The sequence below is a fragment of the Macrobrachium rosenbergii genome, chromosome 43 (assembly GCF_040412425.1).
Source record: "Macrobrachium rosenbergii isolate ZJJX-2024 chromosome 43, ASM4041242v1, whole genome shotgun sequence".
NCBI lineage: Eukaryota > Metazoa > Arthropoda > Malacostraca > Decapoda > Palaemonidae > Macrobrachium > Macrobrachium rosenbergii.
In genome coordinates, this window is record NC_089783.1 from 14,350,746 (window position 1) to 14,377,563 (window position 26,818).

At 35.2% G+C, this 26,818-nt stretch overlaps 2 protein-coding genes across 3 annotated transcripts in view; one reads left to right on the top strand and one right to left on the bottom strand.

Annotated features, from left to right (window-relative positions):
* LOC136828583 (cotranscriptional regulator ARB2A) overlaps positions 1 to 26,818 on the bottom strand; it is a 323,128-nt gene that overhangs the window by 267,700 nt on the left and 28,610 nt on the right. Inside the window, exon 2 of the mRNA XM_067086591.1 lies at positions 20,236 to 20,295. The gene's annotated coding sequence lies outside the window, so the exon portion shown is untranslated. The remainder of the gene's footprint in view (positions 1 to 20,235; positions 20,296 to 26,818) is intronic.
* LOC136828581 (organic cation transporter 1-like) lies at positions 1,652 to 26,626 on the top strand. 2 transcript variants are annotated; one of them, XM_067086589.1, is made up of 12 exons: positions 1,652 to 1,720; positions 14,046 to 14,238; positions 14,726 to 14,838; positions 15,832 to 15,932; positions 16,406 to 16,571; positions 17,535 to 17,689; positions 19,838 to 20,006; positions 20,949 to 21,021; positions 22,381 to 22,535; positions 23,171 to 23,385; positions 24,384 to 24,559; positions 25,731 to 26,626. In XM_067086589.1, the coding sequence occupies exons 2-12, from the start codon at positions 14,128 to 14,130 to the stop codon at positions 25,938 to 25,940; spliced, it is 1,644 nt and encodes a 547-aa protein (XP_066942690.1). In that variant the 5' UTR covers positions 1,652 to 1,720; positions 14,046 to 14,127; the 3' UTR covers positions 25,941 to 26,626. The 2 variants fall into 2 exon arrangements, with proteins under 2 accessions (XP_066942690.1, XP_066942689.1); XM_067086588.1 differs by lacking the exon at positions 1,652 to 1,720 and adding an exon at positions 11,202 to 11,335.

Below are 26,818 nucleotides of genomic sequence, written 5' to 3' on the forward strand. Positions count from 1 at the left end.
TCAGCCGTAATATTAATGATAAAGATTATTTTTTTGTAATGTCCCCTGGATTTTCTCTTGTCATTTCATATCAATCAGAGGTAGAACTGTTCCTTATTCAAACCCGAGTAAAACCAATAAAATCCTTGGCTTTGAAGTAAAGTACACGTATTGGTATTGGCATTCAAATGGCACTGGAAGTTATGTTTGGCTAAACTGAATCTGGATATAAAAAGAAGTCTTCTACAAGGGGCTGCCAAAAGGAGCAGGCTAGACAAAGATAATGTTTTAAGATGGTTAGTCTCCGAGTGGAAGCGGTATTGAATGTAATGTTTCCTTCAGGCCAAACTATGTTTTCTGAAGAGATTTTATATTTCATATTCGCTAATACTGTTCAAAAATCTCATTTGACGGCTGCTCAGTTTATGGCCAGGGGAAGTTTGGTCCCTTTACACTAGCTAAACCCTAGAGCCAGCAGCAACGCGATCAACTTTGCTCTTTGTCATGCTCAACTCAGGGGTGGTTAAGTTAAAAAGTATACCTTAGTTTAACCAGATCACTGAGCTGATTAACAGCTCTCCTAGGGTTCGCCCGAAGGATTAGACTTATTTTACGTGGCTAAGAACCAACTGGTTACCTAGCAACGGGATCTACAGCTTATTGTGGAATCCGAACCATATTATACCGAGAAATGAATTTCTATCACCAGAAATAAATTCCTCTAATTCTTCATTGGCCAATCGGAGAACCGAACTCAGGCCTAGCCGAGTGCTAGCCGAGAACTCTACCGACTCGTCCAACGAGGAACTCACTGACTCAGGGGTGATAATACCAGACAAGCCTGACATCTAAATTTCCTGTTTTCTTTGTCTGATAATATATATATATATATATATATATATATATATATATATATATATATATATATATTATATATATATACAATTATATATATACATATAAATAAACAAACCAATATATATATATATATATATATATATATATATATATATATATATATATATATATATATATATATATATATATATATATATATATGTTACTCAACGTAAATCGACTCAGGTATATTACCCCCAAAAATGGATACCTATATATATATATATATATATATATATATATATATATATATATATATATATATATATATATATATGACTATTTATCACATCACCGTGATTCATATACAATCAGAAAGCTACAAACGTCCTTTAATATCCAATTCGCTCTACCCTCGAAATAATATATTTTCATATATGTTACCGAAGGGGAATTTTTTAGTTGATAATAAGTCCACCGTCAGTGCGTCCCTGTAGTCCTGATTCCTCGTCCGTCGCTGGTTCGACCCCACGGGACGGTGGACTTATTATCAACTAAAAAATTCCCCTTCGGTAACATATATGAAAATATATTATTTCCAAGGTAGAGCAAATTGGATATTAAAGGACGTTTGTAGCTTTCTGAATATATATATATATATACAGTATTATATATAATTATTACTCAACGTACAACGACTCCAGGTATATTACCCCCCAAAAATGGATATCAATGTCATCACTATCAAAGCAGGCCAATCGAATTCGTGTGCTAGATTAGAATTTTTGTCAGAGACCGCTCAATGCCTTTGTGATAATTTTTATGACTCTTCAATGCGTCAGTTCTTGCAATGCGGACCACCCCCCGATTTGCACCACCCCCCGATTTGCACCAAAATCCCGAGGTATTTTTAGAAACTAAAAGTAGTTTCAGAGGGGGTTGGCACTACATTTTCCTCGTAAAAACATGAAGAAATTCACCGTGAGTGAAAGTTAGAGAATGTTTCGACAGAGCGTTTTTATTGAGAAAAACGGTCTCTTGGTGTCATTTTGATTACGGATAGCAGTCTCAACTTTTTAAAACTGATTTCAGAGCTGCCGTTGACTTTGTTATCTATAAGTCCTTATAACATAAACACCTTAGCTCAGGGGTTGTGGGCACTTCAGATTTTTCACTGCATTGTAAATGACTGTCAGTAGAGCTACCGAGTGTCTGTTAAGTGAACTTACACATATTTTGTCAAGTGTTTCTCAGGGTAGTCCTAATGAACCATTGTTTGTAGTCTGCCAGCAGCATGATTGTTAAACTGAACAACAATATAGAACGGTAAGCAGACTCTTTGTAGTCAATAGATTATCCCAAGAAGTAAAGTGAATGCATAAGGAATTGGTGTAGTCAAGAGGATATGAGGCTGGACTCTAGCCAAACGAAGAATTCAGCTAAACTCAGGTTTTTGTTCCAGTGATTCGATATGATGTCTCTGACTCCAAGGTAAAGTTTCTGTTATAACAGCGCTTGAAAGTTGCGTCATCTGATGCTGTTAGGAAACTTGTTAATGAGGTTTTTTTTTATACCAAGAGGTATTTGTATTTTTACGGCAAGTTTCCAGTAGTTTGTTCAACCACTGACTGAAATGTTGTTTTCCAATCTGCAAGTCATCAGGTTAGAAAATAATAGACTGGCTGTTTAAAGTAATGGATTTATTTTCCTCTATGGCTGAAAATGTGATTTCGACCATATCACAGCATGGAACTGAACGAAGTAGTGCATGCTATTTGCTCTTAAAGCATCGTCGTCTACAGTCTATTGATGTATCAGGTTGTGATCCTTCGCTATACCAGTTTTTCCTTTTTTTTTTTTTTTTTGCAACAGAGCTGTGGAATTATCTTTGTGCATATGAAGACGTTCAAGAGAGGATGTAATCGGAATTGGAATATAAGATTTAGGCCAAAGGCCAAGTGCTGGGACTTACGAAGTCATTCAGCGCAGACAGGAAAATTGAGAGCAAATGAGGTTTTGAAGGTGTAACAGGAGGAAAACCTCTCAGTTGCACTATGAAACAAAGGTTAGCAGAGGAACAGTAAAAGGAATGAAAGGGGTTGGAGCTAGGGGTCGAAGGAACGCTGCCAAGGATTTAAGTAATGCCTACAGTGCACCACGAGGTGCAATAACGGCACTATCCCGCAGGACCCACTTCTACGGGAAGAGAGGGTGTAATACTAATTCAATGCGCCATTCACCACGTTCTTAGTTTTTCTGACTTATGTTGAAGATTTATTTGTTTATTAATTTGTTCTTATTTGTTTGTTATTTTCTTTTCTCTGTTATTATATATGGGCATAAATATCCGTTTAGATTGGATGATAATAATAATAATATGTCCTGTTAAATATGATGGCAGCCTTGGTTGCATTAATCTTGTAGATTATTCGTTCAACTCTTCTAATTATCCTTTTTTCTTCTTCAGTAACAGAACTGAGTAAAATGCCAAGGTTCATTGTAGGGGTTTTATTTATAAAAATATAAAAAGTCGAAGGTAATGGAAATTCCGGGGCGGGGTCCAAAAACCCGAGTGCAGGGTCGTCAGTGCTTCTGGGATCGCGAGACCTGCGATCCCAGAAGCACTGACGACCCCTGCACTCGTTTTGGACCCCGCCCCGGAATTTCCATTACCTTCGACTTTTTATATTTTTATAAATAAAACCCCTACAATGAACTTTGGCATTTTACTCAATTCTGTTACTGAAGAAGAAAAAAGGATAATTAGAAGAGTTGAACGAATAATCTACAGGATTAATGCAGCCAAGGCTGCCATCATATTTAACAAAACATGTTCGAAAGAGGGCCTATACCCAAAGAATAATAATAATAATAATAATAATAATAATAATAATAATAATAATAATAATAATAATAATAATAATAATAAGGCTAAGGAGGGGGGGAGAACTCAAGAAGGAAACAGAAGGATCAGGCCCTAAGAACGAGATATGTCCAAAGAACAACGGATGGAAATAACACCTCACCCATATGCGGGAAGTGCAATATGAAAGACGAGACCATAAACCACATAGCAAGCGAATGTCTGGCGCTTGCACTGAACCAGTACAAAAAAAAAAAAGGGAATGATTCAGTAGCAAAAGCCCTCCACTGGAGCCTGTGCAAGAAACACCAGCTAGCTTGCAGTAATAAATGGTACGAACACCAACCTGAGGGAGTGATAGAAAACGACCAGGCAAAGATTCTCTGGGACTATGGTATCAGAACAGATAGGGTGATACGTGCCAATAGACCAGACGTGATGTTGATTGACAAAATCAAGAAGAAAGTATCGCTCGTTGATGTCGCAATATCATGGAACACCGGAGTAGATGAGAGAGTATCAAGACCTGAAAATCGTGTGAGGCTTCAAGAAAAGTCAGGAATGAAAGACTGATTCTTTATTATGTTGTTGTTTCAGATTTAGCTGCCCTTGTGCCAGCACGGGCTCTTGCTCCTAGAGCAGCCCGTAACTCTTTATTATGTTGTTGTTTTAGATTTAGCTGGCCTTGTGCCAGCACGGGCTCTTACTTCTAGAACAGCCCGTACCTTTATTATTCTCGACAGGTGTTTATAAGACAAAAAGCGGTCGGAAAGGTAGCAGGCGACCCAAGGCCCACCGCTGCATCCATACACGATTTGTGTTTTCTGACAAGCATAAAAATACGTACAACATTTGTTACATGGCATATAGAAGGTAAATATACATATAGGCAGAAAGGCCGTACAATGATGCATAAGATGAGGTACACAAAGAATCTGAAATAAAGACAGGTAAAATACATGACGTGATTAATGTACATCTGAAAAGAGAAACACAAGGAAAGAGAGGCGCGATTTGTCACCCTTACAATCGAAATAAGAAGGATATGGAATATGCCAGTGGAAATTGTACCCATAATCATAGGAACACTGGGCACGATCCCAAGATCCCTGAAAAGAAATCTGGAAAAACTAGATGCCGAAGTAGCTCTAGGACTCGTGCAGAAAAGTGTGCTATTAGAAACAGCGCACATAGTGAGAAAAGTGATGGACTCTTAAGGAGGCAGGATGCAACCAGGAACCCCACACTATAAAAACCACCCAGTCGAATAGGATGACTGTGATAAAAAAATAAATAATAATAATAATGATAATATTGGGCAAGTCGAAAGTCCAATACTAAACCATCACAGGCAAGGTCTAGACCTTGATCACACGTCGACTACTATCAGTCGACGTGGAATAATTTTATCAGCTCTTATCATTAAAAGTCCTCATAACTGTGATGACATTATTACCATAAGAAGAGAGAGAAAGAGGAAAACAAGAGGCACAGCAGCTCTGAAAATTCCTTATCTTTAGTGCTTGAGAATATTAGACTTAAACCTCGGTGATTTATAACTCTTTATTTGTGATTTGAGTAAATTCAAAAACGTTCAGTCAAATGATATACACATTGCTTACAGATTGAAGAGTGTTTTCAGATCATATGAGTCATGAATTACATTTACCTCCATCTTTTATATTATACAATAAAACTGAAACACTCGGTTAATGACAACAGAATGCGTAAATTCAAAATCCTACGATTTGCGCACGTCAAAGTGCTGAAAATAATTAACACAGCACAAAATCAAACAAAACAGGAAAAATTCTAACAAAAGTGCACCGTTCTGGAGGTAGGCTAAAACTATTTGCAGAGGGAATATCACAATCATTATACTGAAGATCTTGGATATTTTGGTGTATCTTTAGACCAAGGCGCAACTGCGCCAGCAAGCGCATTTCGCTTCTTGAGTTGCCCACGCGCGAATCTAGAATGCATCACGGGTGGCCGAGGACGTTATCTTTGCTTCCTCCCGTCAGTTTTTATGCAAAGTATTCAGTTTGGTTAAGTGGAAAGTGAAGGAGGAAGGCTGTCCAGCCGATAGCAATGCCTGTTGAATTGATGCAGCTCTAGTATGATTTTATTTTAGCAGCAGAGTTATATCTTTTGACATTCTTTAGCAACGAATATTTATAATTTGATGACAATTACACTGGCCGTGCCACTCAGGACTCCTTATGAATTCTCGGAATATGCAGGAAACTGTTCAGTTTCCTTTAAGTGTAACATTACGAGATGAGCAGCATTAAATGTTTTGCTCGGGCAGATGCACGTGCGATTAACCTCATCAATGAAAACAGCGTCTATTTATTGTAGGAAAATCGATCTGGCTCGTGTAACCACAGATCTTGGTGCCTTCATAAATGTTAAGGAACTATCACGTGCCGAGAGAAATGGTTCGGGTGGAACTGCTTTTAGATAAGAGCGACTGAAGACCAGATCGATTTTTTTTTAAGCAAGAAAGCCGATAACCGATAAGGAAGAAAATTAATGGGAACACCACTTGAGCTTTCCTGCTGTCAGCCGTTTTTTTTTAAATAATTTGTGCTACATTTTATACGTTCGTTGGCAATGTTTTTTTTTTTTTTTTTTTTACCTTTGCTTATTTAATGTAAATTTCTGCTGCTATATACCAGCCGTCTTGACGATACCTAAATATGACAAAACCGGTTAGGATTCATGCCATTCGTTAACTTTTTTCGCTTGAGTTCCTTTGCATTTGAACAGTTCGTGCCCCAGTAAGTTTAACTCATACACACACACACACATATATATATACCTATATATACATACATAAACAAACATATATAATTCATATATATATCTTGTATATATATATATATATATATATATATATATATATATATATATATATATATATATATATATATATATATATATATATATATATATATATATATATATATATATATATATATATATATATATATATATATATATATATATATATGTATATATATATATATATATATATATATATATATATATATATATATATATATATATATATATATATATATATATATATATATATATATGCAGCTATTACACGAAAGTTACCCTCATTTTGCCCTTTTGTTAAAATTGCACTTTTTTTTTACAAAAATTAAATTTTAAGTTTCATAAATGTGAATAATAATTTAGCATTGTCTTTCGATGCACCACGAAGGCGGGGGGAGGGGTGGGGAATAATTAAGTCCTGAAGACCTTGACTTTAAAGACCTCAGTTCGGGAGCCTCAGACGAGTGATTCTAAGGCTCGACAGACAGATTCTTACTTGGGTTTCAAGATGAGCTCTCTCGTCGGTATCGAGACATCTGGTATAACCTTAACTTGGGGATAATTCCTTTAATGAGAGTGGATGTTCTTTTCTATCTTTACCTTCATTTAGCTCTTTTTCTGAAATGTAATCTACTTTTTTTTTTTTATTCTAGTTTTTCCCTATGCCTCTTCCTCTTCATCGTTTTACAAAGTTTTCGTCGTAAAATTTTATTTGCTTTTTTTTCGATTCTTCTTGTTTCTTCAAGCACTTCAGGTCGAAACTCGTATTCCAGCCGTTATTCAGCAGAGACGTGTCGCACATTTTTTTTTTTTTTTTATTTTCTTCTAACTGAAATTTCGGGTCTTTCCATCCTCTTCAGGGTGAGTTTATAACGCCACTTCTTGATAAATTATTTGCCAAGATTGTCGTGACGCCTAATGGTGGAGGGAACTTGAAGGCGATATTTATCTCTTGTTTTCGATGCCGTAATGATTTTCTCTCAAGGCTTTCGTGTTCAATTGGTTTCGTCGTTAAATGGAAATCGTGCGATTCTTAACGTAGATTGTCACCGCTTTACGACACAATAAGCTTGCAATTTAGTGTATTGATACTGAAACTTTTCTTAGAGGAATGATATCATCTGCCGTTCATTGGAAACGTAATTTCATTATACTGATGTTTTATAAATTTCTGCTGTATGTACGTGCTTAGAAACGAAAAGGTCAAGAACAATATTTTGGTCTTCAGTAAAAACAATGACGCGAATCTATGTGGTGTACCGTGAGCGCGAGATACTGCAAGAAAAGTGGTTGTAGACTAGTATGATTTTTAAATTAAACGGTAACATCTTGAACATGAAGTTGTTTCTGTGTGATTTTAATGAAAAAAATAATAATGCCATTGGTTGGAGCAGTACTGAAAATTCCTTTTCAAATAAAATTCCCATTGCATTTTCAGGTTTATATCTGCTATATACGATGCGACAGACCTTAAGATCTATTTAGTTTCTCCCAAAAGGAAGTCAAAACAAGGTCTCCTGATTCCTCTCACGCCTTACTGCGCTCAGGGTCCTTGCTGCCTAAATTTACCCAGTTTAATCTAAACCAACTAACCAACCTCTCTTCAATATTGTGAAGTGTGAAGCTATAGTATGTCAAGGTCCCAGAACACGCAGTTGGTTTTCAGACTTTGTAAAATGTTATTTTTGGTATGTCACGCTCTCTGGCATGGTGACACCTATATATGTATATACTCTCAACGAACCAGACTGATGTTGGAGTTGCCTGCAGTAATACAAGAGGGTTATAGTTATTTTTTTTTGTCTTTGATGCAATTTTTTAAAGGTAAAAATTCCTAGTAGTGATAAATCTAGCAAATGGCTCGACTCATCGCTTAGTTAAAGAAAAAACTACGATAGGCAATTAATTGGTTAAACATTTTCTCAGCATATTTTGGTAAATTAGATCTTATTTCTAAAAAAAATATTCCTACCAGAATTGGTGACTTGAATAAGTCTGGTAAGAACCAAATGAAATGTAGCCATCAGACCATTTGCAAGGGAAACTTTTTTTTTTTGTCTTCCTGCATCTTACCGACTATCACTTAGCTTGAAAAAACAACCTTCATAAAATCCTTAGAGTAAATTTCTGGTACATCTAGAGACAATGACTTACATGATATCTTCATGTACAAAAAACTGAGTTTCGCCAGCTGCCTGAATTTTATTAAATGCGATTTGCTCTGCATGAAAAAGAAATAGCACAAAAACTAATGGAAATTCTGAGCTCATCGATCGAGTTATTTACTTCTTAGTTACATTTATTCTATGACTCGATCCATTGTCAGTCAACAAGGATTGTGTTTCTTCAGACTGTTTTCTTATGTAAACAAAAACATCACGTCCATAGTTTACAAGGTTCGCCTGTGTAATTGTATCGGCCACCTTGTCATCCACCTGAGATAACATATTTGGCTGTAGCTGAGAAAAGGACTTTAGGTTTGAACCCACCGCTAAAACTAATTTAGCGTACTTATGGAAGTTCTGTATGCAGCCTTTTTTTTCTAAATCGCACTGCAATTTATTATTATTATTATTATTATTATTATTATTATTATTATTATTATTATTAAAAAGCTTCCATGGACTATTTTCAATATCAACATGATCCATTGACCACACTATCACTGACGTTGACCTAATTTTCAAGGTCACAGACATATTTATGAGCTAAAATGCAGGTGGGTGATTAAATATCAGACATTTTGTGACTTTTAATTTTCAGTGCTGTTGGCTGATTACATCAGTAATACAACGCCTAAACTATTAGATTTTTCCCAAACTTGAAATGTTCCCAATTTAGCATATATATATATATATATATATATATATATATATATATATATACATATTATATATATATATAATATATATATATATATATATATATATATATATATATATATATATATATATATTTATATTTATATTTATACATATATGCATATATATATACTGTATATATACTGTATACACACACATATATATATATATATATATATATATATATATATATATATATATATATATATATATATATATATACGTATGTATACATGCCTGTGGCTTTAAAAATCGAGCCAAGGTCAGTGATATTATGGCCAAGTGAGCAGACTTCACCTTAGTGTGAATATTCTAGCTGTCTTGCACTCGAATACAATAACTATTTGAAATCTCCAAAGAAAATTCTGAAAATATAACTAGATTCACCTGAGGCACTCGTCATATTTTACAAGACAGTGACATATAGTTGGAAATGGACAGGAGGGTGACATAACATTAATATTTTGGGTGAAATGACCGTATTTGGAATATATCCGGTTCTCGTTGGAAGTAATTTTGCAATTTCCCTGACATCCTTATCTTGAAAATACGTAAATGTCACGGCAATGAAGCTCCTTCTATATAATTTTGAAGAGGGGCGGGGGAGAAAATATTAAAATAGGAAATTATACGCAATCACAGTGTTTGGGTTGGTAAAGTTCATAGACAAGGTAAATATATTCCGAAAGGTTTTACCATTTGAACTGAAAATTCTTTATTTGTTAGATATCTGTTCTAAAGTAAAACAATTAGTAAACTTCACCGTAACAAAGAATATTCTGATTGTTTCAAAGTTCATTATCCCCAAAAGCAACTTCAGCAAGTTGCATTCTTTAATCAGTTCCCTTAAAAGTCAGCCTTACTTATCTCATTTTCATTTTAATAGTGTCGCAGTTTCTTCCAGTACATGAGATTTAATCGTAATTGAATGGTACAGCATCTCTTCTCAATTTACAATTTCTCCCAAAATATAAGGAATTGGAGCTTGCACATGTTACGTATCCATATGCTTTGGAGACGCGCCATAAGGCGTTGAGGTGACATATTGTGACTGGAAATGGTGAAGAAATCCACAGTGGTGTAAATGTATATGTATGTATGTATGTATGTATGTATATATATATATATATATATATATATATATATATATATATATATATATATATATATATATGCATATATATTTACATTTACACCATTGTGGATTTCTTCACCATCTTAATGACTCATGAGATTTTTTTATGAATGGTTGGAAATTGTATCTTTTGCCATTTTGGGGGCCTCATAAATTTGAAAATAGGTTTACGTCATAATTATTAGGGCCAGATAATCTGGGGACCATCAAACACCTTCATGCAAATTTCATAAAAAAAAAAAAAAAAAAAAAATAATAATAATAATAATAATAATAATAATAATAATAATAATAATAATGCGGACGAACACAATAAATTAGTGAAGTTTAATAAGAAGTTTAAGAAAAAGAGATTCATTGTTAATAATAATAATAATAATAATAATAATAATAATAATAATAATAATAAATGATCACATGCCATACAGCACGGACTAATCCATATCTATTCCAGCCTTCAACTCAAATGTGTAAAATAAAAAAAAAAATAAAAAAGCCTGTTACTTGGATGTCATATGGAAGAGGTGGATGAGTAAAGGAAGCCAGCATCATGTTTCTTATTACTTCGAGTAATTGCGATGACAGGTCTGGTTGGTGTCCCCTAGCGGTGTGTATATGAACGTTTGTGTGTGTGTGTGTGTGTGTGTGTGTGTGTGTGTGTGTGTGTGTGACTTAGACCGTTGGTCCTTGCGTCCTCTGAAGAATTCAGTTAAGGTTCGCTATGCAGGAGGTCTAGCTGGATACTTAGAAAAGGGAGGATGAGACATCAAACTTAAATTCCCATGCGTCTGAGCTCTACATCGCTTGATTCAGGTAAGGTTCAGTTTTGTTTTTCTGCCTCGGATTTTTTATTTCATAGGTTATTCTTTGTTGCCTTTGATAGTAGGGAATGAGGAAGCAAATTTTACAAATCGAGTATCGTCCCTGGCATATATAGCAATAGTAACAGCAAGAATTATTTTAGTAATTAACTGTAATTGGCTGTTTTTAATAGACTTCCTAGTAATTTTAACCTGGGTATTCATCACGTGATCAGTGTTATAATATCTAAACAGCTTTTGAAATACCACCATCTCCATTCTGCTCTATCTTGAACCCTTCTTTTCATTCCTTCGTGTGACCTTCCTTCAATTTATAAGATTTTCATGGCAATTCTCCTCCGTAAGGGATTTCACCCCTCTCTTCCTTAAACGACCTCTTTGAGAAGGCCTCCTCTAGGTAACGCATGACTGGTCTGTGGATAACACATGACTAGTCTTCCTTTTCCCAGACGTCTGACCAATTTATCTCCTTTCCCACTGCTGATCAGGGGACCTAATCGATAATCTATAAAACTTTTATTTCCTGTCGAAAAAAGCCTGATCTATAAACTATAAACAGTATTCTCTTATCATGTAGAGACATACCTACTACTATGATCTATTTATTTCATTCTTCTACATCCCTCTCACCCATATTTCTTATGCCTAAAATCTTAAAACATAAAAGTGGTTAATGCCCTTAACTCTAATCCTTGCAGAACAAAATTTGCATATAAGAGTTTTTTCTCCTTTTCTGTTTCTTTGCGATAATTAATTCACAAACTCTCACTAGTAAATGAGTGAGAGTTCAAAATTCAAAACTTATGTCTTGGAATTATGCTCTGACCTTTTGACCTGAAAACTGTAATGATTAAGATGATTTTATTTTAATAAAAAAAGGTTTAAAATGTAAGAATCTAATGTATGTTACCGGCCTTCGAGTGTGCTAAACACTCAGCGCACCTGTTGCCAAATACATAACATAAAAATCCTTGATTTCATGGACGCGATCATAGGTAGAGTTTTTTTTCCAGACCAAAGTTTAATGGTAACATAGAAATGATTATTACAGCATTTTTACAATTCTGCAGGCGCTAATCCGACCTGAAAATCAAAATATGTTTGGTAAGAAAAGTAGACCAGAAAAGATTTGGTGACCAATTTTACATAAAAACGAAGTGGTGACTAATTTTACACTTTTTAAAGAACGAAATTTTCTTTTTTACTGTTACATTATTTGATCAGATTTTATGCAAGAGGACAAATCCATACGTGATAGACTGATAAAAAATAAACACGAATCTTGAAACGTATCATCTTCCTTTTTGTTAATTGAATAGCATTCTTATTTGTGGAGAAACAAATCCACGGTTATGTATGGGTACAAATGTGTTTAAAAATAGTTCCAAATAGAGAGCTTTCTTGAATCTGTTCGATTCCCCTTTTCAACCGAACAGATTCCCGAAAGCTCTCTATTTAGAATCATTTTTAAATTTCAAATATATATGTACCAATACATAACTGTGGGTTTGTTTCTCCATTTCAAGACTCATGCTACTATGAGCATTTTTTCATTCTCATTTGTATTAGCTAGTAGTAGTGTCACTATAAAGTTTGAATGATGGATATGATAGTGCTCGCTTTGCAATTACATCAGCAAACCCGTTTGGTGAATATTATTAGAATTCAGAAAATCTTCTGCGATTTCCTTTTTACTGCATAAGTTTATCATCAACAATTAAGAAATAAACAGATCCCCAGTATGGAATACAGAAGAAGCAAGACCTAATTTATTCTTACAGAAAAAAAGGAGAGTAAAAAATCGGAATGGTTTATTGGTGATAACGAAAGTCTCTTCAGTAATAGTTCCTTTTCATCTGGAGTTTATTTCTGACCTCTAAGCTCGAAGGAGTTCGTTCATGAGAGGTGATTGCTTGACGGAAAGCAGCGCTACGAAACACATGGCCCGCATCTTGTCATCTAAACATTCTAAAATTACGTTATCATTAACCTCCAAATACGGGAAGTGAGCCTAGTCTTTGACTGCATAGAGGTCCATGTTTGATTTTGCGTAACTCTTGACACGGCACTGATGTAGTCATTTGACTTGATCCTCTTCCTGTCATTCTGAAAGTTTGGAGTTATGGACATTTGCCAGTTAATCGTTGTGTGACTATGTCTCCCTAAAGCGATCCCTTAGTTGTTGTTATATGAGTTCCTCGTTGGGAGAGTCGGTAGAGTCGTCGCCTAGCACTCGCTAGGCCCGAGTTCGAGTCTCCGGCCGGCTAATGAAGAACTAGAGGAATTTATTTCTGGTGATAGAAATTAATTTCTCGCTATAATGTGGTTCGGATTCCACAATAAGCTGTAAGTCCCGTTGCTAGGTAACCAATTGGTTCTTAGCCACGTGAAAATAAATCTAATCCTTCGGGCCAGCCCTAGGAGAGCTGTTAATCAGCTCAGTGGTCTGGTTAAACTAAGATATACTTGACTTTTGTTGTTATATGGGCGTTTCCTTGGCAGAGTGAAGTAAAAGCTGGTTGCTCTGAGCCAAGCCAGTTTCCTCTTAGGCAAAGGAACACAGTTTTATTACCATAAATATCACCGCATCGTACAGATTTAAATATCAATCGCAAACGCTATTTACTAACATTTCTTGGGTTTAAGGGGAACCTGATAAATGCCTCCCAGCACCATTCATCAGGAGAAATTCCAAATTTCAGGAGAGAGAAAGAGAGAAGGGGAGAGAGATAAAGAGAGCAGGAGAAAGAGAGAAAGAGAGAGAGAGAGGGAAAGCCCTGAAAAATGGCGCGGGACTTCGACGAGCTCCTTTCGCACTACGGCAACGACGGCACCTACCAGAAGTGGATGATTGCCCTCGTCATTTGCCCAACGGCGTTCTTCGTAGCGATGAATGTAATGTTCCTTGTTTCTTTGTTTGCAGTGAATGTGGTTTTTCTTTTCAGTTATTCTGAACTGATGGAATCTTTCTTACTATAAATATATTGTATATATTCTATATTTTCCATCACAATTTGTAGATTTTTGCTACAGTGAGTAATTTTGTTATAAGTCGTTGCATCTGACGGACTGTTATTTTTCTTATTCCTTCATTGCAGTGAATGAAAAGCTTTGTATTTATTATAATGCATGAAGTAATTCTATTTTCATTATTGTAATGTACTGTTCTTCGCTTCTTTTGAATAACACATAACCTTTTTTTTCACGAGTTTTTTCCTGTTATCTTATAGATATACCATGAAAAAGGTTATAGCGACGAATACTATCCACTATGAGCATGTAGTTCCCAAAAAAGGGAGCTTCAATGTTGAAGAAGACATATTCAAATTTTTCGATACGAAACAATGAAGCAACCTTAAAAACGCTAAATTTGCCTTTGCAGGCCAACCTGATGCTGTTCCAGATGGCTGTGCCACCGCACTGGTGTCACACCCCTGGGAGGGAAAGAACGAAACTGAACGACACGGAATGGAAAACACTCACGATTCCATTGACGTGAGTCAGATTACTGTCCTTATTCGCTGGATTATCAGCTACAGGGATTTTTAGTAATGGTTCTCTATTACAGCCAGAATGTTACTCTTGCTTTCTCCCTCTCTCACGGTTGTAATAGTGGCAGAATGATCACGAATATACAATTAATGAGATAATAATTTTTTTTGCAGGAAATTAATGTCTATAATCATTCTAGGTTTAAGCGAAAGACAAGAAAGAATAATTTGAATAAAAAATGTAGAATAATAAAGCAAAACAAAACTCTCCTCATATTTCGCTCTCTCGTTATGCATCAAGTCAAATAATGAAAGTGTGCTAAATTTAAGTCTTGGTTTGTTTAAACTTGATGCCTTCATAATTTAAAAAGTTGTTGATAAATATATGCAAAATTAATATTAATTTTTGAACATATTTCTGCAATTTGAATAGGTAAGATTCCGTTTCTCTTATGGTTAAGTATATATATGGATTTAGTTTTTGACGGAGTGATCCTGGATTTGCTGTGGATTATCATTTTGTTTTTCACCCCCTGGCAATTAACCATCTAGTATTCAAGGTTATACATGTTTTTGGATTTTGTAAGTTTAAACTTCCGTATGTCTTGTTGTTTGGCCCATGGTTCCAGTTGGTGACAACTCGATCCCGGATTATCCTGGGTTATCTTTCTGTTTATTACCCTTTGACAACTGATCATCTGGTATTCTTGTTCTTTTTGTTTACTTTGTGACCTCCTTTTTATTTGTGTCTCATCTGTGCCCAGACGATGCGTTAATGAACGTGAAAGCGCTTGGTACTGAACTCTGCCTGTCATCTTCCTGTGGGATTCACTTATACACTGAAGTCACGTGCATCTACTGTGATTTTTAAGCATATATATATATATATATATATATATATATATATATATATATATATATATATATATATATATATATATATATATATATATATATATATATACACGAACTAATCTATCCTAACCATTTCTTGAAGCGAGAAAGGCGAGTTTTCCAGCTGCTCGAGTTACAGCATCGAGTGGAAGGGACTCGCAAGCCAAGCAGATGCACCTTTCATCATTCATAATGACACGCAAGGTAAACCTCTACTCATGTATTAAACTCTCTGTCTCTGCGAAAGTGTGAACTAATCCTTCCTAGGTAAGTCTTTTATTCTCCATATATTTCTCTTTCCATTTTATTTTCTGCTGAATTAATTGTGAATTCGTATTTAGATTTTTCTGGGTTTTTTTCCGGTAGCTCGGTTTATCATTCCTTCCACTATCAAATAAACTTTGTTTTTTCATAGTCTGTTTTCCTGATAAAACCCAGATATTATTTCTAAATGTGCAGCCTGCAGTCATATTTCATATTATTTCATTGTGCGATTTCATTTTAAATATAAGCTTATAAAATCATAATCCACTAGTCATTTTCCGAGAGGCAATTTTAACCGCGTTACCATAATCCCTCTGTTTTCCTTTCATGATTTTTAACCGCTAGCCCCCATCTCGAGGGGCTCGTCTTCTGTTCCATTCAAACTAAAGATGTCATTCCTTGTCTTCGTACAGCATGTGGAAACAGCTGGGATTACAGCACGGCCGAATTCACCAGCACCTGGGCCACTGAGTATGGCTGGTTTTGTGAGAAAGAAGAATATTCGAATTATGTTTATTCAGCCTCTGTCTTCGGGAGCTGCATTGGTACTTTGATATTGCCTCCTATATCAGATAAGTAGTGAGTACCAGTTTCGAAGGTTTTTTTTTTTTTTTTTTTGCTCTACAAATATTTGATTACATTCAGTTGCTCCCCATTTTTTTGCAAGTACTGCTGTACTACTGTAATAGAAAATGAATAGTCAGAAGCAATTCCGAAGTTAATTATGGATAAAAATACTCAGCTGCATTCGATGATCTTCACTATCATCTATAAATATTAAATGATAATTCTGCTTATCTATTTGTTATTGATGTGATTTTACTTTTATAGTTATGGAACTTATACTACCTCCTTGGCTTTTATTCAAATCATGTCAGGCTGCAGAGAACTATAATACTTGCTCTACTGAGTCTTGCGTCCAGGTTGTATAGAAACAAGCTTTGCCTTTATTTTCTTGTATTCATTTGTTCTTGTAGCAACAAAAAAATAAATGTAGCCTACTTTGTAATTCCTCCTTTAGCACCAAACTCGTTTTTGATAATGATAGTGATCCTTAATAAGTCCTAGTGAGCACATGTTTTCAAGAAACCAGTCAAAATGTAATAAAGAACCGCCTAATTGCAGAGAAGAAAAAGGAAGCGAAATTAAACACAAAACTTATCACTTGAAAAGGAAACAAATGGAGAAGCCTCTGTTAACTATTAGAGTTTTAACATCGTCAGTAAATACAGAAAGGCTATTGTATATATTCATATAAAAACAATTATATAAATATATAGAAGAGAATTCTTGTCGAAATGAGCTTACTTAGGTACGCACGTAACACGGGTGCGCAACGAACTGAATAAATACTAACATGAAAATCAAAATAGGATATTATTTGCACACACACACACACACACGAATATGCATTTGTGTCTACATCCGCAAAGACAGTGATGATAAGTCATGAGTAGAATAAACTATGTCGAATAGATTATTCACTGTAGCTGTGAAATGTCTTCCACACAAAACTCTTAATCTCTCTCTCTTCATTAACAGCACAGGTCGCCGAGCGATGTTCTTCATCTCCGTTCTTCTGGGTATTGTTTTCACGCTGCCGGTAATCTGGTTCCGGGACCTGACCGCGCATATCATTCTTCGTCTCTTGGCAGGGATGGCATTCGAAACCAACTACCAAATGCCGTATCTCATTGGTAGGCAGAGCGCTTTCTTTCTTTTCCTTTTTTCTTAAAGAATGAAATTTTAAGAATTAGCTCCGTCCCACGATGTTTTGTTATATGTATTTAGTCATTTTCATCATAATTAGTATAGAATAAATTCTCTTGGCTGCAGATGTTTTGGTGTGTGTGTGTGTGCAGTAAAAGAGAAAGCGAGAGAGAGAGAGAGAGAGAGAGAGAGAGAGAGAGAGAGAGAGAGAGAGAGAGAGAGAGAGAGAGAGATGAACTGGGATTAACTTTTTGCTGAAACTAGCTGCCTGGTTTTAGACAGAATATTATATGCATGTACAGGTATTTGCATGAGTGATTTGATGGCCATTGGTACAATTACAGTAATAATTTCAAAATTATATCTGTTAATTCTATAATCTGGTAACTAATTTGGTAACTAACGGTACAATCAGCGACAGGCCTATTTACACTAGTTTTCAATAATGAATTGACAAATTGTTGCCCCTTCGACGGTGGATTCATCATTAACATTCCATTTACCTTGATAACAAAGACGTGTTCGTCTTAAAAAAATCGCTGATAAAGAATACACGGGTAAAAGATATATATACATATATATATATATATATATATATATATATATATATATATATATATATATATATATATATATATATATATGTGTGTGTGTGTGTGTGTGTGTGTGTGTGTGTGTGTGTGTGTGTGTGTGTAGAATCTACTGGTCACTTTTACCAGACACATATGTAATTCTAATAGCCACAATGCCCTCTTAACTTCTCGAATTCTTCGCGCTTTTCTGGATATGCTTGTAACTACGAAGCCGAAAATATCCAAACGGAAGAAATTGAACAGTCTGAACGCCGGTCGCGGGAAGCGAACCGCATTACCATATTCACAGGGAGGTCGCGTTGCCGACCTGACCGCGACAAGCATATCCAAAAAAGCGCGAAGAATTCGAGAAGTTAAGAGGGCATTGTGGCTATTAGAATTACACACACACACACACACACACACACACACATATATATATATATATATATATATATATATATATATATATATATATATATATATATATTATATATGTATATAAATAGATATATATATATATATATATATATATATAATATATGTATATAAATATATATATATATATATATATATATATATATATATATATATATATATATATATAATTATATACTTTTCATTAATGAATGCAACAACAAGTGTCATGTTTACATTAAATGATGCTTAATTACAGAAAAAAACAAAGTCAACGACATATTGCGCTTACTCTTCTAGGCCAGCGAGTGTAACAACATTACAGAGAACTGATCTAAAATACGTTTCTCGTTGCTAAGGAATGGTAATTTTACGAAAGATCGGTTTCATCTCTTCTAGTGCTGCTAGTTTTATTCGTAACATTTTTAGTAACAGGCGTAACAACCAACATTATATTACCCTCCGAAACTTTTTATTCTTAGGACAGTTATTTTCAACTTTTCCAGTGTTGTAATAGTCTTGTAAAAAGTTTTTTTTCGTATTTTTGGCAACGAGCCAACAGTTATGAATCTATTTACCTTGATAAAATATTTTTGCTGTCAGTCATGAATGTCGCCGTCAACAACACGTGTTTACCCTAGTTCTGGGAATGAATAGGTTAATGGCCAGCATGTTTTTATCCCAAAATGTGGACAGTTTGTCCTCACCTAGAGCTAGAAGTTATAGTTTGAATTTTATTTACCTTGTATTGATTTGTTAATTCAAATAAACTAAAGGAGCAACAACTGTGATCACCGACATCTGAATGATTAAGACTAAAAAATCTTTTACAAAATTCAGCTTGAAAGATTCACTAAATCCACTCACGTTTAATTCATGCCCTGACGCATCTTCTTCTTCTTCTTCGTTTTTAACGTGCATCATAGCCATAAAATAATTTTTACGTTCTAATAAGAAATTTATGTCAAACTGACTGTACATTGTTTATTTTTGAGAGATGCAGCTTCCTCCACAAACTTACAAACACCACTTTCTCGTCTCCTTACAATCATACACCCACGGGATATCCAATATGGTAATTTCTAGCAAATTCTGAGAATCGTTGCCAACGGATATTTATCCAATGTCATCTTTTATCTGTTCCAGTGCTGGAAGTTCTGTGTCCCGAAAAGAGGGCGATGGCTGCCTGCTTGTCCTTCGTATCTTGGACTGTAGCGATGTGCTTCACCTCCCTCGTAGCTTGGCTGGTTCCCAGATGGGATTACCTGGCCTTAATCTCTGTCGTGCCTTACCTTATTTGCGGCTTGTACTGGAAGTGAGAGGATTTGAGATGACAGTTGATAAATCACGTTCACAAATTTAATAACGATGAGAGTATGACCTAATCTTACTACTACTACTACTACTACTACTACTACTGCTGCTGCTACTACTACTACTACTACTACTACTACTACTACTACTACTACTAATAATAATAATAATAATAATAATAATAATAATAATAGTCAAGATATGTAATAAAGACAAAATTGGAAACTCACAACGCCGTCCAGCTTGACATAACTGCCGTTGGTGTTCAGTGAAGAGTTGACTGAAATCACCTGAAAAAATAGATAATTCTTATGAAAGCATGAACAAGTTGGCGTAAATTCAAAATAGATTATAACAGAACAGTAATGAATCTTGTATCCTGCTGTGTAATTAGAGTTTATTTCTTTCCGATCTAACAAAACTTGCTATTTGTTAATATTTCGATGATAGTTCTAATTCAAAAACTATTTTTAATAAATTAGGAAGTTAAAAAGTAGGCTATAGTGTTTACTGGTTAACTGTAAACAGTTCATTTACAATATGAGACCTTCAAAAAGCTAACTCACCTTCCTATCTTTTTCAAAATGACTGGAATCCTACAGTTTTATCTAATTGCCCCTTCAAGAGTGAAATACTGAGGCATTAAAATCTCGAGACGATCACACTTTGAAGGGTCCGTTTTATTCCTTTGGCTTTGTCTGTTCCCAGACCTTGACCTATATTTCAGATATTCTTTTACGGAGTAGGTCTACCTTAGTTTACAAAATGAATATTAAACAAATAAGACCATCGGTAATCTCCACCATAGTTTAGCCTCTTTTGTTTCAATCCTTATGCCGAACCAACTTTGAAAATGGTAGAGAAAATTCCAAGATTAAGAGGAAAATATAAAACAAAGATTTTAAAAGTACTTTTCTAAGCTTTTATCCTTTCCACTCTACAGATACTTGCCCGAGTCCCCAAGATGGCTCTTAGCCCATGGGAAAATATCCGAGTGTGCAGATGTTGTCATTAAGGTAAATACTTCTTGTCGTTTGAGGGATAATTTTGTTTTGCCATATTTTAAGTTTTTTTTTTTTTGTGAAGGGAATATGATGGACAAGCGACTCAAAACAATTTCGGTCTATTAAAAAAAAGGTGTGAATGGAATTTCGAAAATAGAACAAGAGACAGCTCAGCTTCCCAAATGCTGGTCAACAGTAAATGGCCCAATAAGATATAGATCATTTAGCCTTTGAGAGCTAAGCCCAAAGTGGTATCAAAGAATAAACAGATTTTAAACCTTGAAGCGAGTTTAAGAGTTGAAAATAACAGGTGGGTTACTGAGCCCAGAATACCTTCGATACAACCCAGTCAGGAAGGACAGTGCCTAAAGCAGTTCCCAGATTTATGATAACACTACTTCATTCAAGAAAAGAAAGGTTTTCAAAAAATCTAAAGTCCTGCTAAGAAGAGAATCATATGTGGTATCTAAGAAAGTATCCAGCATCCACGAAGCTGATCTTTCAGAGACATGGTGTTATGTGTAAAACTGGAATGAAAATAGGTTTGACGTATCCATTTTAAAATCATAAAAAATATGGAGAAGCTGAGAGCTGAGAGTATCAAATTTAAAACAGGAAAGAATTTTGTCTTAGACGCGTTTGAAAGATGCAAATTTCGGGAGTGTTGTTTAAAGATGCTATCCAGATTCGCACACCAGCTATTAGTAGCAACTGTCAGACTGGAGAGACATTACGCAGGCAATAAATTTCATCATATTTTCACCAAGGGGAATGGTCATTGTCATAATCTCAAATTTATGATCAGTTAGTTTACAGACATCATTATGTTATTTCATCCTTTCCATGAAGTAAAGTTAGTTATGACTAGTTTGTAATAACTATATTGCATAATTGTAACTTCTGCCTTGTGTTGCCTGAGCCTTCATTATGACATGAGTGGTGGGGGCCAGGTTTTGGAAGTACCTACATGACAAGCATAAATAGGAGTGATGCAAAGGAAATCAATGCTTATTGCCTTGAAATTGCCCTTTCAAGCCCTAATCTAATGAATTAGCTAGCTAAAACTGGAAACTGATAGTAGTTATGGATTTTTAAAATGCAAAACATTATTCACTCCCTCGCTTCGTCTTAAGGAATTGCCCCAATTAAATGCAGGTCGCTTTTAGAGTTTATCTTTGCCGTGTAAGGATTTCGGGTTTTTCCCCTTCACCATCACATTATTATCATCATTGCCTCTGCTACTTAAGCCACATCTTCACTGTTTTCCTGTCATTTGCTAGTTACATTTCGTTACCGTTTATCCGTGGATATTCTTGTAAGTTGGAACGCTGTGGTACAGATCTTGTTCAGTGACAACACCTTTGATTTCAGATAGCCAAAGTGAATGGAAACCCCGTTCCATCTCGATCAGACCTGGAGTTAGAACTTGTGTTGCTGAAGAACAACCAGAAAGAGGACCTGTCGCTCATCCACGCATTCAAGTACCCTAAACTACGACGCAACACCATAATCCTCTTCATCCACAGGTGAGTTCATTGTGACCGACAAAGTAACGTCAGTGAGATGTGCATACCTTTGCAGGATTAGAGGAATCACTTTCATTTCTTGCCATTTTTAAAAGTTAAGTGTTACGGATGCACCTGTCTTTAAACTTCTGAAGTGAAAATGCATTTACTCCTGCATGTTACAAAAGACAACGATGTAGTATTTATATGCAATTTATTCATACTGATAGTATGCAGTTGCCTTGTACTGTGTCACAAATGTAGGAGTCTTTAAACTGGCGTTTTCTGACTATAGATTCTGAATATATTTGAAAAATGATCAGCAACAGAAGTTAATTATAAATTACCTACAGACCAGAACTTGTCACCTGCAGTTTGGTCGCTGGTGCATCCAGACCTTAGGAACATTATATGAGTGATATCATGCTTGTACATCATTGATCCAGTGGTCTTTCATCTGATGTTCTTAACTTTTAACTTAAGGATTATATTATGATACCAGGTATAAAAGGAAAATGCCTTCAAAATTAGCTTGAATCAATAATGGGCAAGTAAGATACCAACCATACATATTTCTATGAATGCCATACACAGAATAATCTCATTAATCATTTTCCACAATGTTTTCCCTTCATCTGGAGCCCACATTTCCGCAGCTTTGCTTGCTACTTGACCTACGGCATCACCCTCTTGAGCATCAACGTCCTCTCAAGCAACTTCTTTCTTAGTCACTTCGTTCTGTCGGCGTTTGAACTTCCGAGCAATCTGATAGGGTGGCTGCTCACTCATTATCTGGGCCGCAGGTTCACCCTCCTTTCCACTGTCCTTCTCACCGCCATCTTCAGCTTAGCCGCATGTTTTTGTATCCATGGTAAGACGCAGTCCAGTTTATTCTCTCTACCAGAGAGAAGGTTATTCGTTAAGCAAATACGTTAGGAATACACTTATATTAAATAGCATTTTTTGATATCTTTTAATGCATCCCTGCCAGTATGATTATTTCCATGATAAATTATAGAATGCAGGTCTCAAATGCAGTGTATTCAGTTGCATTCTTTATTGCCATAAACTTACTCTTTTATTAAACGAAAAAAAATTGGCCAAAAGTGGAATGCACCTGCAGAAATTTGAGAAATGCTTCTTAAAGCTAACTGCGGAGCAAGGATACCTTGGCAGGGCTTTATTCTTCGAAAGACTTCCGGAAAGTGGTTTCTACTACCTTGAAGTATCCAGATTCTACAGTAAAAAAAAAAACAGTATTGCATATAAAATCAGTAAGTAATTGTTGACCAAATTTGCTTGGTCATATTATTATTCTAGACGCAAAGAACAGACAAGTGTTAAAAGCGTTTATACTCATAATTCGCTGTTTTTATGCCAACAAATTGTTTAGCTAGCATGATACACGAGGACCAATTATTTGCTCCAACGCTCTCTCTCTTAACTTCACGTTTTTATGATGCTGCTGAGGATACCGAGATTGGCAGAAGAACTCTAATCTAATTCGGTATTTCTTAAGGAAAAAATAAAAAAAATATTGCATCAAGAGTGTTAATAATCTTACCCTTTTTAAAATGGGACCATGCTCCTACATTGAGATACAGTTTTGGTGTAACGTTCTAATACTGAGATAAATTGGTACAAGGGTATACGTCACTACTTCTTTAAATGTAAAACGACTGACTCTTGATTTAAAAAACACACATACACACACACATGCCATTGATGTGGATCAATCGTCCGGACAGGTTGCAAGGAGTTCAGAAAATTGCCCCACAAAATGTTTATAAGAAAAAAGTAAATGACTGTTGTTTAGGTTTCAAATATTTGTAGTCAAACCTCTTAATCTACTTCTCATTTTCTTCCCAGATAAATGGGCGTTACTTACCACAGTGGGCTTCATCAAGTTATTTTCAACACAATATATCTATATCCTTATTGTCATGATGACGGAAATTCTGCCCACCACAGTCCGGGCAACTGGCTTCGCCTGGATGACAGTTTGTGGACTTTTTGCCATGATGATTGCCCCATACCCTCTTAAGGTAAGCTCAAATACGTTCTTCATTAATCGGGCATTCTTAAATGTCTTTCACTACATTCACTTTTTTACTTGCTTCTTGAACCGAGTACGCTAATATTCATTATTTATCCTTGTTTATGGATGTCATTATGCCTCATTTGCTTTAATTCTCAGTATTATCAGCTCACAATTTTGCTCCAGTAGGTTTTTTTTTTTTTTTTTTTAAATAAAATCGAAGCAAAATTTATGAGATATTAGATCATAGTTTATAGCTCATACAAATATTTTCGATGACTTTCCCCTCCAGCAATCAAAAATGAAGAAAACGATTTCCTTCTAGTAAGCAAATGATATCTCCATCAATTTTGCCTGAAGAAAGTTTTCTGGCATCTGAAATTTCATTCAAGACCAGCCACAATTTCAGTGCTTATAGGTTGTCTTCATAATGCAGTAAAACGTTACATGATTTTTTTCTCCTTTTAAAGAGCCATCTGATATCAGTAGCTGAAATGGTTGGTAATCCAGATCAGCTTACTATAGGTTACAAATTATCTTTCATTAACAAGGTTCTATGCCTCGTGGGTTGAAAAACAGACGAAAAATTAAAAGTAATTATGGGACTTGACTTAAGTGCTCATAAAAACCGAGAATTCAGTTTTGTAGACATATTTATGGGAAGAGTCTAGTTATAGTAAAAAGTTTCCCGCTATCTTTGCTTGGTAAAAAAAACTTAGCTTTTCGGTACCCTACTTGTTGGATCAACAAAGGGCATTTTGCATTTTCCTTCGTCTTTAAACACATCTGTAACAAAAAGTCTCTCTGAGTACCAGTTACGTTGGAAATTTTCTTGCCGCAAAATATATTGCTTGTAAATTGAGTTCCGTCAAAAAGTAACGTTTAATATGAAAAATTTTTTTAACCGTTTCGCTGCCCAGTTAAAATTTTTATGCGATTATATACTATCAGCACAACTCCCTTATAAAAGCATAACAGAATTCTCGATCCTGTTATGTCAGAAAAACATTTGGTTCTGAATCCTAACTTCTAAAATCCTCTAAAACTCAGGTAATGGGTAAAAAAGCGGCATTCTATTAGAAGATGACATCGTTGCATAATCCCTGAAACCTACTTTTTACAATTATTCCTGTTACGGAATAGCCTTAATTTACTTAATAACTTTTGTTCTCCTTCAGACGGAGCTGGGCGGATTATTCCCATACATCCTCATCATAGGCATCATGGTGATCAGCCTCCTTATAGGATGGCCACTGCCCGAAACTATAGGTCTACCATTACCCCAAACCTTCCAGGATTCTGAAACCCTGGATGAAGGAAGATCGCTGAAGACCTGGATACACCACTGGAATAGCTCAAAGTATTCGAGTCACAAAGTGGAAACTTGAAAGAAGAAGCTGTACAGGGCAGCAGGGTAATGTCGTCGAGGAATTGAAAAGATATTGAACGCATTTTTATTATTTTAAACAAGTCTTTTGTAAGAAATCGTCTTATTATCAAGTTCTTTTATGGGATACTCGAAAGAGCAAACGCCAACGTCTGGCATAAGGCCAGCTTCTAAGAAAAACAGCCTGTCTTTATATGGCAATGTACTGTCGTCTAAAGGGTTACTGCTTTGCACAGGGTTCTTTAGAAAGATGATCATGTCAGTGCTGCCGGCAGCTGGTACTGAGTCCATACATTGCATTTCGTGTAGTGTCGCCAGTATTAAACTACAGGTCTTTTTACATTAGTTTACAGAAACTAAAGAGTTTATAGTGAAAATAATAATTGTAGAAACATGTTTATGGAAAAAATTGTTTTAATTACCAATTTGTACAATCATATAGAAAAATAATGAGACGTTCTTATTTCATCTTTGCGAGGTGTTTGACAATTTTGCAAATCATGTTACTGTTATAAGTCTAAAATGCGAAACGAAATTAATGAAACTTTTAAAATTCTATGTTCCATTATTACTCTGTTCATTTGCTTTTGGTATTTGAATCCTAAATGCGTCGATTATGACAGCTAGTAGGCTGAATATTATTATTGCATTACGTAAAAGACATTCCAATAAAACATTTTCAGTAATCTTTAACTTTCATTCTCCCCTTGTACTGAATCGCGTCCCGTTTCTCAAATTTTTTGCAAAATACGTCTGGCTCACTATAAAAATCACATAAAACCAAATGCCGTGTGGCTTTCTGATAAGTATAATAGGAGTTTCAATTTTCCCCGTCGAAATGGTTAACCTAAAGGATATGAAAAATACATGAAGTGAATT

Excerpts from the sequence above, each read along its gene's own strand:
- LOC136828581 (XM_067086589.1), top strand. The coding sequence starts at position 14,128 with ATGGCGCGGGACTTCGACGAGCTCCTTTCGCACTACGGCAACGACGGC. Across the intron at positions 17,690-19,837 it reads CCAAATGCCGTATCTCATTG|TGCTGGAAGTTCTGTGTCCC; the intron begins GTAGGCAGAGCG and ends TATCTGTTCCAG. Across the intron at positions 21,022-22,380 it reads GTGCAGATGTTGTCATTAAG|ATAGCCAAAGTGAATGGAAA; the intron begins GTAAATACTTCT and ends CTTTGATTTCAG.